Source organism: Staurois parvus, unplaced genomic scaffold (assembly GCF_062004578.1).
Source record: "Staurois parvus isolate SC_StPar_1 unplaced genomic scaffold, SC_StPar_1.0 ptg000670l, whole genome shotgun sequence".
Taxonomy (NCBI): domain Eukaryota; kingdom Metazoa; phylum Chordata; class Amphibia; order Anura; family Ranidae; genus Staurois; species Staurois parvus.
The window spans coordinates 740573-755125 of NW_028318466.1; the positions used below are offsets into that span (position 1 = coordinate 740573).

A 14553-nucleotide genomic window follows, 5' to 3' on the forward strand; every position below is an offset into this window, starting at 1 on the left:
AGTTATTTTCAAAATCTCTAGATGCCTAAATGCATTGAATTGCTGCCATGTGATTGGCTGATTAGCAGTTTGTGTTACCAAGCAATTGGACAGGTGTACATAATAAGTGCCCAGTGGGTGTTTTTTCTGAAAGCCGAGACTCTAGAGAAAAAATAACGATAATCATAATTTATGTCATGCGACATTGTAACAACAGTTTATGAAACATACAGTATTTTTAATAAATATGCACTAAAATTATTTTCATGCACACAAACACGGTATATTACCCACTTTTGGCCAAATATGAATGACAAGGTTATGTTGTGTAAATAGGTACTAAACATGTCAAGCTTTATAATTGCATGTACTCATGAGGCAGCGACAAACTTTGGAAACAAAAATTGACCAGAGGTGACCTTTAATGACCCTTACAGGTCATCGAAATAGCATTACCTGTGAATGATGACCCTAGAATTATTTCTCTCATTCCAACATTTGCACAATACCTAATAGGGGTGACATATTCATATTTTTCATACATAGGAGTGCCTGACGCATGTGTTTACATTCGAATGTGTATGCTGGTAGGGTTTTTGTTCTTTTAATAATTTATGGCAACCATTTCTTAATTTCCTAATTAATTTTTAAAACTTTTTTCCACTTAAAGTGGTTGTAAAGTTCTGTGCAGTGGTATTCACGGTGTTCCCTTACCTCCTCATCCCCTGGCAGTGCTGTCTGCTTCTCCTTTCCTGCATGTGCCCCCATAGCAAGCAACAAGCGTAACAACCTAGGTGCCAAACTTGAACCAAAGGCTCACACAGGTGTTAGCACGGTAGGAGCAGGGATTTGTTGAAATCAGCTGGGAAGAAGTGTTCTACTCAGGGTTTCCAAAGTAATTCATAGTTATGCACCTTGTCTAGAAGGACTGCTTCGACCTTGGTGTGGATCATGGCTCTGGTGATCCTGTTTTTCATCTCTAAGACATTGAGGCGAGGTGATTTTTAGGCCTGATCTATGGCTTATTTTGTTGCAGTTGTGACCTGCAAGAGGAGTCTGAAGTGTCTACGAGATACGTCTGGTGGATGTTTATTGAGAAGGGCTGTTGGTGGGTCAGGGGCCAGTGAACAGGAGAATATGGTAGAGAGGATACAGAAAACCTCAGTCCAGAAATATTGGGCCAGAGGGCAAGCTCACCATGTGTGGAGATGGGTGCCAAGGCTGGAGCAGCTCCTAAAGCAAGCGGCTGGGTAGGAGGGGGGCCTATTGGAGCAGGAACCAGGTACCACCTCATGGGCACTTTGTAGTTAGTATCCAGGGCTACTATGTTAGGCAGTGCATTGTTTTCAAGAGTCAGCTTAAAACACAAACAAGATGTAGCACTGCTGATCAGAAAGCAGAGCCTCGATTTAGAATGAGAAAGTATGGCTACTTTTACACGTATAAAGTTAAAAATATGCTATAGAAATTCTAAAACATTATATTTTAATAATAAGATTGTTAACATTAAGCCTTTACATGCTTATCTAGAAAAAATAATTAAAATACTATAATGATTTTAAGTGCAAAGCAAGTGTACTGTGCAGCAATCAGAAGCCAGCAGGAAAAAAAACAGCCGTTTGTCACTAGAGCTTTAGAGAATCATGTGTCTCCTTTCAGCAAACCCTCTCAACAGATCTGTTGTTGGATTTATTCATAAGAATTCAGAACTGGCTAGATGTCAGAAAAAAATGAAAAAGTAATATATTTTATTATTGGCTTCCTTTTCCTTGCTTCTCTAGGCATTAGCCTGTGAGTGCCTTCTGATAGCTAAGATATTGCTGTACCTGTATAAGAATTTGGCTGTTTAAACAGCCAGTGGAGCAATGGCTGGGAATATTATAATGCCGCTTTGACAGGATATGTACTCTCATGTATATTCATATTGTATAAACTTGCATTTTCAAGGCTATATTATCAAGCATAATTAATTATTACCAGGGTAATTCAATTAGACATTCTTCTTTTGAAAATTAAAAAAAACATATCTAATTTGATAGTTTCTTGTTTAATAGCACATAATGTACACTTTACTTTCAGATCTATTCATTGAATATATAAAATTAAACAGTCACTAAAAAGCCTTAATTAAAATGGGCTCATAACCTTCCAATTAATTTTCTGTTTATCTTGACACATCCATGAAGATTTCATAATTAGTTATGGATAACTGCATTTCATACCCTCGTACAATGTTTTTAGTTTAGAAGGTTTTATGTACCACGCTGTCTCACGTCAGCCTGTATTTAATAAGCCAAAGAGCAATCTAAAACTTCAGCAGCTGACAGCAATGATTTGCCATTGTTTTGATGATACTAGTTTTATTGGGGGATTGCTAAAGATTTCAGCTCTTTGCTGTAACAAAACAGTACATCTGAGCTAGCTAGAAAAAAATCAAGGTCCATTGCCATGAAAACAGAAAGCCCATCACCAGACTACAATAGCAGAGCAACATAAAATAAAATGTAGTAGCCTCACAATTTTTCAGGCTTCCAGAAAAAAAAAGAACCCATTGCCTTTCAAATTTGATTACTCCAAAATCAGGTATCATACTGTACATGCATAAAGCAATATAAAACAAAATTTTAACACTCCTGTTAAGTCCTGCCCCAAAATAATGCATAAACATCATCATCCTGTCTTGCTAATTAAGTCTATACCCTGGTTCCAGATATGTGTAAATAACCTTGAAGGAAATTTAATTAGTCTGAATAATCACACAAAGCCTATGCAACCAAGAAAACTTTAATAGTTTGGGGTTCCGTTTAATTATTTATTTATCTATGTATTTATTTTTAAGTTAATGTATTTCTAAACTTTTATTTTATGCAATTTGTTTTACTATACAAATTTTTTTTTCCAAGTGAACATTTAACACATGATAAAGGATTATTAAAAGAGAGAGCACAACACGTGCTCTCTGCTTTCAGGCTTACTCTGTAAATTGAAACTCTGGACAGAGCCATCCAATAATGAATGAGTTATTCCTAAGTATCACAAGTACTTACCAGCTGTATCTACTCCTCTGAAACACATATCATTAAATAAAGCTTGTATATGCACAAATAATCTGCAAATTAGAATGAATATTTCCAAACAAAATAAGCTTCCTCATGCAGAAACCCCTTGAGGAAGTCACACGGTGTGATGAAACACGCCAGGCGGTGCCATGTGACATCACATATATGATCAGAAGCTGTACAGTAGTGAGATGTTTTTCATGAATGTGATGCCGAATCCTTATCTTAAGGGGGAAATACAGTATTTAAAGTGAACTGATTCTGGGGCACTTAGTGAACCAAATTTTTAAGTGGCTTCCCATTTATTAAATAAAATTAAATAAAAAATATATTAATATAATACACTGCACAATGATTTTTTTTTATTTTTTAGCTACATTAGGTTTAGATTAGAGACATATAGATAAGTACCTGGTATTGGAGGAGGAACAAGACAAGGTGTTGATACATCTGGTGAAACCTGGAGGTGGGGAGGCCCAATTAAAAGGCAATGTGCAGAGTGACCTTTTAAGATCATAGGTCAATATCTATAGGTAAGCAGATGGTGTGACAGGTGATGGATTACACTGCTGTGAATATTATCGAGAACCACACAGACACTGTTGGAGGAATTATTCACTTTTACTATACACATTGGAGTGACAGGCTATATATATGCACTTGTATAAACATTATACCATGAATTTTCTTTGGGTATATTTAAATTTGGAGATTATTTATGTATATACACGCTTTATATAATTATACATGTTTCATAGGGGTAGATACAGCTGGTAAGTACTTGTGATATTTGTGCTACACTTTGTGATATATACATGTTTGGATTGCTGTGGGAGCACATTTTAGTGTACAGCTGCAAAAATTAGGTTTTATTTATTATTTATTTATTTTCCACTAATTGACTTTGAGGTAGCGCAAATAATATTTTTGCTTTTATTTAGTTATCACTCCTTTGACTTACGTTATTTGTATGATTAAATTTCATCTTGAACTGTTGAGCTCTGGAAAACACAGTTTTCCTTGATCATGAGTCAAAGATACAGGAAATCATGTGAAAATTAGCCTAAAGCTCCACTTTCTGGGTGGTTACAATACTACATGATATACGTAACATTTTTTATTTAACTGGCTAAAAAAAAATGTTTGTTTTAGCTCTGGTTTTAACAAATACAAAAATCAAATACAAAAAGTGCAAAACCACTTTTCAAACCTTTGTAGCTCATGAATCAAGTGTATTCTGATCAAATAATGCAAGAAAACTGCGTTTATGTATGTATTTATTCATATACTTTTTTTCCATAGGCCTCACCAGCTGCCCTTGCAAAAAGTGTTCTGGCTGAAGTTCCAAACCAGGTTGTGGACTATTACAATGGCAAAGGGATCAAACCAAAATGTGCTTCAGAATATGAGTCTTCCAGGACACTAGGACCTTGAACTTCTACACAAACTTTTAAAAAAAAAGTCTCAAAACAATAATAATTATAATAATTCTATATAGCACGTTTTAGTGATTTTTAACCTAACATTATATTTTCTTCTTGCATGTATAGCTGAAAGCTTGAATCAGCATATCAGTTGTATTGTTAAAGACTTTTTTTGGGAACAAAAATTTACAGCATGTCATCTTGGAAAAAAGGGTTATCTGTTAATGTTTTTTTATACATATTTGTTCAAATTTTGCTAAATTTCTAATCACATTTACACTTTAAAATCTTTTAAAATATGTTATGAGAGGTAATGGTAAATGTAGTTTTATCTGCTGGGAACAAAATAGAAAAATGCTGTTTCTTTTTCTGTTTCGATGGCAGGTGCATGCACTTGGTATGTGGCATGTCAGAAATGATATTGATTTTTTTTAGTATGTAGTAAATTACCTCTATTAGTGACCTACTTTAAATTTTGTATCCAACTTAAAATGAAAGAAAAAGATGGTTTTTCAATTAAGCTTTCTAACAGCAAGTCCAGAATTCTACATTAATGGCAGTGAATATTTGTATTAGTATATTAGATATTTTTTATCGGCATTGGTGTGTTAGAGAAAAACCAAGAAGCTGGGAGTGCTTTGTATACTAAAAATTAACTCAATTTACTAGGTCAACATTTTATATATATGTATGCCACAAAAAAATGTATTACCTCATATTCCAATAGACACATTGCACTGTGTTAAATATGGATGCCCAGTTAAATACCCTCTTTATTTACTTTTTAGAGGTATTTATCTCTAATATATAATTAAATTTTGTTAAATATTCAGCTGGCAATATAATCAGTCATATGAGAGAGAAGGGGAGAATTTCTTGAGGCTACATGATAGAATCAGGGAATTTCAGACCAAAACTGCTATTCCACTTTGAACAGCTGCAATTGAGACTTGGCCAAACCGGTTCCAACCAACAGAATTAGAACAGTCAAGATGCCCTACATTGCTTTTATGTGGAAATCATACTTTTTCAGATCTTAAGTTACTATTGTCTTTAATTGTAATAGTAATACAAATTAAATGGAAAATCCTAATACTGTTTTACTTTCAAGTACACAACAATAATTAGTAATTATTACTGTTTAGTGGCTTCACATATAGGTTTCCTGGGTTGCCACACACTATGCTATGTAAAGAAACCATATACTGAATACTTTCGTTACTTGTGTAAACTCTATACAGTTGTCAGAATAAAATAAATTTTGAGACACCAATCCTTAACTCATTTCTGCCCACATTCTGTAGATTAAAGCACCTTAGGTTTAAGAGCCTGCAGCAGTGTGGGCTTCTAGTATGGAAATGCACTGGCAGCACTGGTCTCACACTAATGATTGGTAATCTCTCTGATTGGTTTCAGATATTGTTATCACTGACAGCTAATCATAGTAATCATATGGGTCTGTTTCAGATGTCACTGTCACTTTGTCTCAACTGCAATTGCTCCTCACAGCCTTCAGCTGTAAAAGTGAAATACAAACAGCATAAAAAACAAATTGTTTAAATATGTTATAAGTATTACTAAAAGTTATTGAGTGCAGTGCTTTTTTAAGATTTTGTCAGTTGACATCTTACAGTAAATAAAAGCAGTTTATTATAATACATAAAACCCATATATGCTTTTAAAAACTATTTTAAAATGATGTAAGTAGGCAAATTGGTTATAAAGCTCTTCCACTGCTAAATTTGATCTGGGCACTAGGGTTAATCAAGTTGTGGTGATTGTTGGGTTGTGTTTAAAGTGATATTTCTATAATTGTGATCATTTCCACATTTCATTTACTTTATACTAGGTGAATGTTTCTGGACTTGCTTTTCTCCATCTCTAAAGTTTACTACAGATTCCAAATATATTTCTGCAGATGCCCAATCCAGTGGCACTTGAATGACTGTAAAGGTATAATACTTCTTAGCAGGTATACTGTTGCCAAGACTACCTATGTGAATATTTGTATTAACTATATCAAAGAGTGAACTTTAACTACCCAGACCAGGCAAAAAGAAATACAGGTGTTAGTTATCAATTTTCATAATAAAGTCAGACCCTTGAGTGAATTATTTCAGTGGAACTGGAATGGCAAGGAAATCTATAGATACAAAACCATAAACATTGGAGGAAACTGGAGGTGTTGTTTATTTCAACCAATCAGATTTCCTAATCTGCACTACAAAATGAAAATTATGATCTGATTAGTGGCTGAAGGCAGCAGCTCTATGTCCTGCCCCCAGGCCAATTCTTGCAAATTATCTGTCATAGTTCTTTCATTGGTAGATCTTTTACTGATTGTATTAAATATAGTTTTCTTGATACCCAAGCACATTGTAGCACATTCAATCTGTATTATACTGTTTGTATTTAAAATGTAATTTTAGCACAAGACAAAACAGAAAAAGCACAGAAGAGGTCAATTCTAGTTTACTGCTGTTTTATAGTGAACTTCAAAAGACAAGTTTATATTGTAAATTCATTTTTTCTGCCATGCTCAATAGAATATTGAAAATGGAAATGCATCAGTAAATCCAGTTACCTCTCATTACCTTTAAATTATGAGTCATTTCTCCTGTCGCCATTACTTGCAATGTACACAGCTGCAACCTGTTGACATTTATAATCAAAGTCATGGACTTTTTGCCCTCTGACCTTTTTCCAGCAATTAAATAGGTAATTCCATATAAGATGATGGAAAGGTAAATTAATTGTACACGTTTAGGTCTTTTTTATTTCAACATTCCTAAATGAAAAATGCAAGGTAAGCAAATCATGGGTTGTAAAATATAGTTACCTATTCACTTACGTTGTTTGTTGGTCAGATTGGCTTCTAATATAGATCCTTTTAGAAACCATTCAGATAAAAGTGAAGCCATGGCAAAGAGAGACATCAAATTAAAAGATATTTGTATCTGTAACCTCAATTTTAACACTCTGTTAGCTCTTTGTATCATATGTACTGTACATTTTCATCTGTTACAAAACCAAGAGCCAATACACATTTTAAAGGACTATACTTCCTATCTAGACCCAAAAACAAAACATTCATATATTGCAGTATACTAGTTCTCAGATGTTGTGGCTAAACAAAATTTGCTTTTTACTTTGTTTCCCCTTTTATTTTCAATTGGTAATCACCCACTTCCTGAACCATCGTGGTTACACTCACTTTTCCACTGTGTTTATGGCGGCAGCCATGGTCATCACACAAGCTAAACTTCAGACATGTCTGCCTTTGTGTATCTTCATTACATAGGGGATTGATGGGACTTGTAGTTTACATGAGGATTATTGGGGTTTCTTTTAAGTTCACAGGAAGTAACAAAGACATTGTTTTTCTGGCAAGATCAACAGATATTTTCTGTATTTGCTGAAAATGTTTCTAGCCAGAAAAAGAACTAATGTAGCCACCATATCTAAGGACTGGTAAGCTGCAATATATAATGAATAAATAAAATTAATAAAGCAATCTGGTTCCTATGGGATATTACATCATAAACTCATAGGTGCATTATGCTAAAGAATATGTGCTAAAACCAAAACATTGATTTGGTAGCAGACTGAATATGCACACTGGCAGGCACATATATACGGGGCTGATTGATGAAAAATGGAAAAACCTGCACGGGGAAAATAATCCAATAATTTACTATGTCACTATGAACGTCAGCTGCATTTTTATTATGTTCTTCAGACCACTTGTCAATAATTAGCCTTGGGGGGAGCTAAAGGCTGGTAACCTTTAAGGTATTGGGTAGGTTTTGCAAGGTGGAGAATGTTCTTTTTATGTTGAATATCCAATGTGCAGCAATATAAAACGAAAACAGGAATTTTGATTTTACATGACTGAATAATTAAAGTAAACAGAATCTATCAGGGCTAAATGAACATTCTTCTTTAGTAAATCGCCATCACTGTGTTTCTCCCTATGTATGACCAACGACTAAGCTTATAGCTAATCTATAGTCAAGGAATAGTGCTAAAGGCAACAGATAAAATGGAAAGATTGTAAACATACCGACTTTGGTGATTTTGTTTATTAATATCATAAATTCATATTAAAGTGTATCTCTAGGCAAAACGTTTTTTGGATAGAGTAGGGAAGGGTAAGAACCTCTGCCTTGTTTTAATTGCTGTCTGTGTCCTCATTAAGAGGTTCACACCTTTGTGCTGGTGACTATTGTTACCGAGAAAGTAAATAAGGTGAAATTCAACATTTCAGAACTGGTGTATGGATATTCCCTCACTTTGATGGATTTCTTCTAACATCCTGTTGCATATTTGAGACAAAAAATAAAGGCACATTTCCCCAGTGGTACACTGACAAAAAACACCTGGCCAAGGGGATAAACCGTTCCCTACTCTATCCAAAATAAATAAATAAAAGGTAATTATGAATTAGCCTTCAAAGCTCTTCTTATCTTGATTACATAAACTGCAGGAGACCACACCACCTAGGATGCTTTTTGTTAGTTTCTTTTTGGATTTGTGACACCTGAACTGCAGTAATAGCTCCCTAATTACTATAAGCAATAAATAGTTATTCCTGCTAGACCCATGTTCACTAGATGGAGGTAAACATTATCATTGAAATCACTTTTTATTATTTTGAAACTAGTACCCTCCTGCTTCCCCGTATATCAGGAATATACAAGGTACAAGACGTTTCTTTCTCTAACTACAGGATTATGATTACTTTTAATGTAAATCTGTATGCAGCTATGTGCGTTTGTACTTCCTTTATTTACTTTAGCATGCTAGCTTTATATATTTGCTATTAATATTGCACTATTTTAGGCCTTTCTACTCAACTGCTCCAGTTTTTTAATAAGCTTACCATAGTGTTATTTTATGTGGTGAACTATGCAGAAGACCAGCTGGTGAAAAACAAAAATGGATAAAAGTCTGGAAGGACTTTTAGTTATACAGAGGTAGATCGTATTCCTATTTGGTTTAAAAAGGAAGAAAAGCTTGTGATGGAAATGGTTAGGCTTACAAAGTAAGAGTGGTTAGAAAATACCTTTACCTGAAACAAATTTTGCTTTGTGCAGAATTTGATAGAGGCAATATTTGCGTAAAATCATATGAGCAGTCCCAGAGCAAAAGAATAGCATTGTTGAATTTGATCTATCAAGCCCTTCCATTGCAGCTGACTGGTTATTCTTCATTGAAGATGATGAAGATGACAATAGTACGTAGTGTACAAAGGGCAAAAGATCAATAAAGAAAATTTGTGTTGCAAGATTTTTGGCATGATGGCTCAAAATATAAATATAACTTTATCTTCAGGTTGATTCCTCAACTGAACAGATAGATACTTGAAAGAGTATAATCTTTTGAAAGTAACCACTTCAATTAAATATGGATTTATATGAACAAATATAATTGCTGCTTAATTTTGTAATTTAATATTATTAAAAATGACCTTTCTGTTTCAATCTGCAGCCAGCTACGATGTTCTATAACTGCCAAAAAATATCAAATGTTGTCTTCTTGAAGCCATGGCTACCATGACAACAAAGGGATGTTCCATGTACTATTTGTGTACAGAACGCTATAAAAAATCTCATTGTCTGCTTATTTGATTGGCTTGTTTCATTTCCCAGCAGTTTCTCTCATATTACAACATTGGGATTGACTGTTTGATTATAGCAGGCAAACCTTTCCAATTTGCACTTGCAGTTTTTTTAGTTTTTTGAGTAAGCCTCAGTGTCCACTGAACAGAAGCAGGGAGAAATATATAATGAAGTTTGCTTAAATCATTGAATAGTGCATAATTGAAGAATACATTTTTTTACTCAGCAAAAGTGGGGTTTCACTTTCATTTCCCTTATTTTTTTGTTGAAGGCAGTTTTTTTTTTTCATTTCAGTATAGATTTAGGTGTCTGTTTATGAACCAGCGATAAATGATCCCTGCTCAGTTCTCCGGCATTCTCAGAGAACACAGTTCTCCTGTGAATGCAGTTTATGAAGCAGTTCTCCGAACGAAGGGAGAACGGTCTACAAACGCTGGAGAACGGTCTACAAATGCTGGAAAACGGCTGATTTTACTATAATCTCACAAGATTACAGTAAAAGATCAGTTTACTAAGCAGAGGTAAATTATCGCTGCTTAGTTTGCGGTTCCACCGATTCTCCAGCTCTGGGCTGGAGAATCTGGAGGGAGAACACAGATCTTCGGTGAAGGGCTGATCTCCTGAGTGTCATAAACTGTGAATGACCAGAGAATAGCTGAAATCTTCTGAATCGCAGCTATTCTCTGTGTCATAAATGGACACCTTAGTCTTTTTTTTTTATTTTTGATGAAAAAAAAATATTACAATAGTGATGCTGTCAGGGGTTAATGTGTATATTGTACACTAGTGACTAACACAAGTGACTATTAAATGCTCTGATAAACAAAAGGCAGTGAAGAACAATCATAATAACAATTGTCACATATGCTTAATGTTTTGATGAAACATGGTCAGTGTAGATCCAACTGACAAATACATATGTTTTTGCCAGAATTTTATAATGAGACTCTAAATGCAAAATTTGTCTTGTAATGTCATCTATAAGAGAGTTCTTGTATACAGTTAAAATAGTTTCTTAGTCCTGACAGAATCATTTTTTTTGTCTGGGGCTACATGTCATCTAATCCTAGAGTTCACTGCTGCTCTCTGTGTGTCTCTTTGATATACATAGATTGCAAAGCTGTCGTAGCTTGTCTCACTTGTGGCTATGTTACATTGTATCATTGCTGGAAGAAGGCTTGACGGGATATGATAGCCAGGTGTAAAGGACTATGTTAAAGTGTTAATAAACCTACAACAGTAAAATCAGTCTGTATATGTAGTAAAGCATGCATGTTATACTCACTGTAGAACCTAAGGGGTGAATCCTCTGAAGTGTCTCCTTCTTATCTCCTGATAAAAAATATAGTCTGGAGTCACTCTGCACATGCTCAGTTTGGTGTGTATTGCTAGAGAGGTTTTTTTTTTTTTGAGAGAGTGCATGTGATCAACACAGGGCCAATCAGCACTGTCCAGACAGAGGTCAGGGGTTCTGCATCCTCCTAGTGCAGAATGAAAACTCCTATTACAAGCTGTAACCAGTGCTCTGCTGGACACTGATAGAAGTCACAAGACTGCTCTAACTGCTGATGAGAAAAATTATTTAGCAGTTTATATTTACTAAAATAATTGCATTTCCATGTTCTGTCAACTGTGGGAGACCAAATATAGTGAATGCAGGGTCCTGGGTTTATAAACACTTTCATTATAAAATGACATGAACTGAGTGAAATTCAAATTACTTGCCACAATGTTAAACCCTGGGAGTCTTCTAAGATTCATTTTTTAAACATTTTCCCTACAACTTCTTTGACTTATTTAAGCCGACATCTTCAATGTCCATGTCCAAAATCTTACAAGAAGGCTTTATATGTTATGTATCCAAATGTGCACACCAACCACAAAAAAGTCTGGTCAGGTAGTTCTGATCCATGGTGTGTTGCTTTTTATTAGCATTACCCGGCATTCAAATCTGTAGGGCCAAAAAAGAACCAGACAGATCTGTTTTTACATAAAAGAAGGAAATTGTGACTTTAAGTGAAGCAAGCAAATAATCCCTATATACAAGATTATAATAAATGCATATTGAGAGGACAGAGGCAAATACAATAATTTATCCCCCTGAATTCTAGAGAGTACAAATAACCAAATGTTACTGCGCCCTACTGAAATACTCAACATCCAGGGTATGAGGCTACTAGGCATGTTGCTTCCACATGAACCTGCTTGATGCCTTAGTGTCCTATCACCATGCTCAAGCACTGTCACATGGGGGGCAGAGGTCATGTGTAAGGTTATGCCCATAAAAATATTTAGAAAGTTGGTATTTGCATAGTAAGCTTCACCAAGGTCCACCCAAGCTTTACCGATGGGCACTTTAACGAAAGACCCCATTTGGTAGCTAATGTTTCCCAGTATCCAGGAAGAAACTTGGCTTAAAAGAGTTAACATCATGAAAGTTCTTCTGTCATTTTTCTCCCTGCTGCTCTCTTTGCTTAGTTTATCTGTGCACTTGAAGATGTCCCTTTAATGTCATTAGAATTTATTTACTATCTGGCAGACATAGGAAGGAAGGGTGGGCACCAAGGGAAAGGTTCAACAAAAGGCTTCTTGGTGGCAGCTCCTCACCACTGTACAAGAGTAATTTCACATGACAGTTGCTCTAATAACCCTCAACCCAATGCAACATTAATAGTTCTAGATTAAATTATTAAAACATTACCTCCAAATAGTGAACAAATATTACATATAGTATATATAGCCCAAATCCATGGTATGTTGCACTTACACAATTCCTACTCACAATTATTGAGTGAACCCTACCTTCAATAACTTTCACTAATCATTAGTTACTTATGTACTGTACACTGAAGGATTAGACAATGGGAGGAGTTTACATGGTATTTATTATACATACAGCAGCTTGGTCCACCAGTTCCTTATCCATTCTCATGGACCTGTAAGCCAATTAGAAAACCAGCAAAAATCTATTTTGACAAAAGCCCTGCATGCAAAAAATAAAACTGTTTCAATGGTTTAGCATGGTGTCTATTGAATAAATTACTCCTTTAGCCAAACACATTGGTTTGCCAAACAGAAGAGAGGTATACGATAAAGGTACTTCTGTATAAAGTGACTCTTAAATTGCACCTTGATACTAGTTTGGACCAGTAACAGGACCAGCAAGTTTACAATTTCTTCTGGATTTAAGTTGGTCCTGATAGGTTTATGGGTCCTTAATTACGGTAATACGTAGGTTACTTTGAATGTATCGCAGTCTGTTGTCAAGTTCAGTGAACAACAAATTTGTATCCTTTTTCGTGGCTTTGATCCAATTACAGTTTTGCATGAAACAATTCCTTGATGAATTTTGGCATGGAATATTTTTGTGAGGTTATTGAACTGCCTATGCTTTTTTCATGTAAATAAAACTTATATAATGAAAGAAAAGAGTTGTATGAATATATTTAAAAATTCTATAATACTATGTGATTTTTGGCTTGAGTATTTGTCTCAAGCAGATGTTGACTGTTTTATTTTTTTCTTTTCTATATTTCTTTTCTGAATAACTATGTATGGGATCTCCATATCATTGGGGTGGCTGTTAAAGCACATTTGAGGATACTGTAAAATTTGGGGGTGATATAATACTGTGACAAAGATTTACAATAATTTTCCATTGTTGGATTTTATGAATAAATTAAACGCCTGTTATTCTCTTGGTGTGGTGTCTTTAATTAGATTGTGGTCATTAATAAATCTCGAAACTTGCATGAATTAGATTACCTCTGCAGGGAAGGACAGGGTAGAGGGCAGGAGGGCTTTTGCTACCTAGGCCAGTACTACTAACATATGTTGGGCTGATGGCCCTGAGTCTTGATATTTCATGTTTCAGACATGAATCTAAGGTGGACCCACAGTTGGTGACACATGTTGAGCTTTACATAGCTATCTGCTTCTTATATTTACCTGTGATCACAACATATGGCAATGGGAAGTCTTCCAACATTAAGTTCTTTAGGAGAAAAAAAAACCCAACAAACTTTATCTAAGTATGCTTTATATTTTTTGGAACTTAGGAACGTGGACTAGGAATTGTTAACTTTCTTCACTTCAAGCAGGTTGATGTCTGATAAGAGACTGATACTATATCACAAATCCAAAGCCCATCCATAAAGACCCTATTTCTGTTTATTTTGATATAATAGAGCTGAATACCCCTATAATCTGAAAATCTTGTTTTAATCTGCTGAAGGTGAAATCTCAGATAACAGCTTTCAGAGTAGAAGAAACTGGCCATAGATGGATCAAATCTTGGACAGTTCAGCAGGGACCGACTGAGATTCGATCCATCTATGGGCATGCTGGTTGTACTGAACTTGATTGATGGCAATAGCACTGTTGAAAGGACTGACTGTGTTGGTGGAGGAATCAAGTGATTTTCTTTCCTGCAACCTGTAAGTTTTCCTAATATGAGTTTTTCCTTATTGC

The 14553-nt window shown here is 35.0% G+C and overlaps 1 protein-coding gene across 1 annotated transcript in view; it reads left to right on the forward strand.

Annotated features, from left to right (window-relative positions):
* Nucleotides 1–13776, forward strand: part of CPNE4 (copine 4) — a 560705-nt gene extending 546929 nt beyond the window's left edge. The window contains exon 16 of the mRNA XM_089652053.1: nucleotides 4341–13776. Coding sequence (XP_089508179.1) covers nucleotides 4341–4472 — 132 coding nt within the window. The 3' untranslated portion in view covers nucleotides 4473–13776. The remainder of the gene's footprint in view (nucleotides 1–4340) is intronic.
* The last annotated feature ends 777 nt before the right edge of the window (nucleotides 13777–14553 follow it).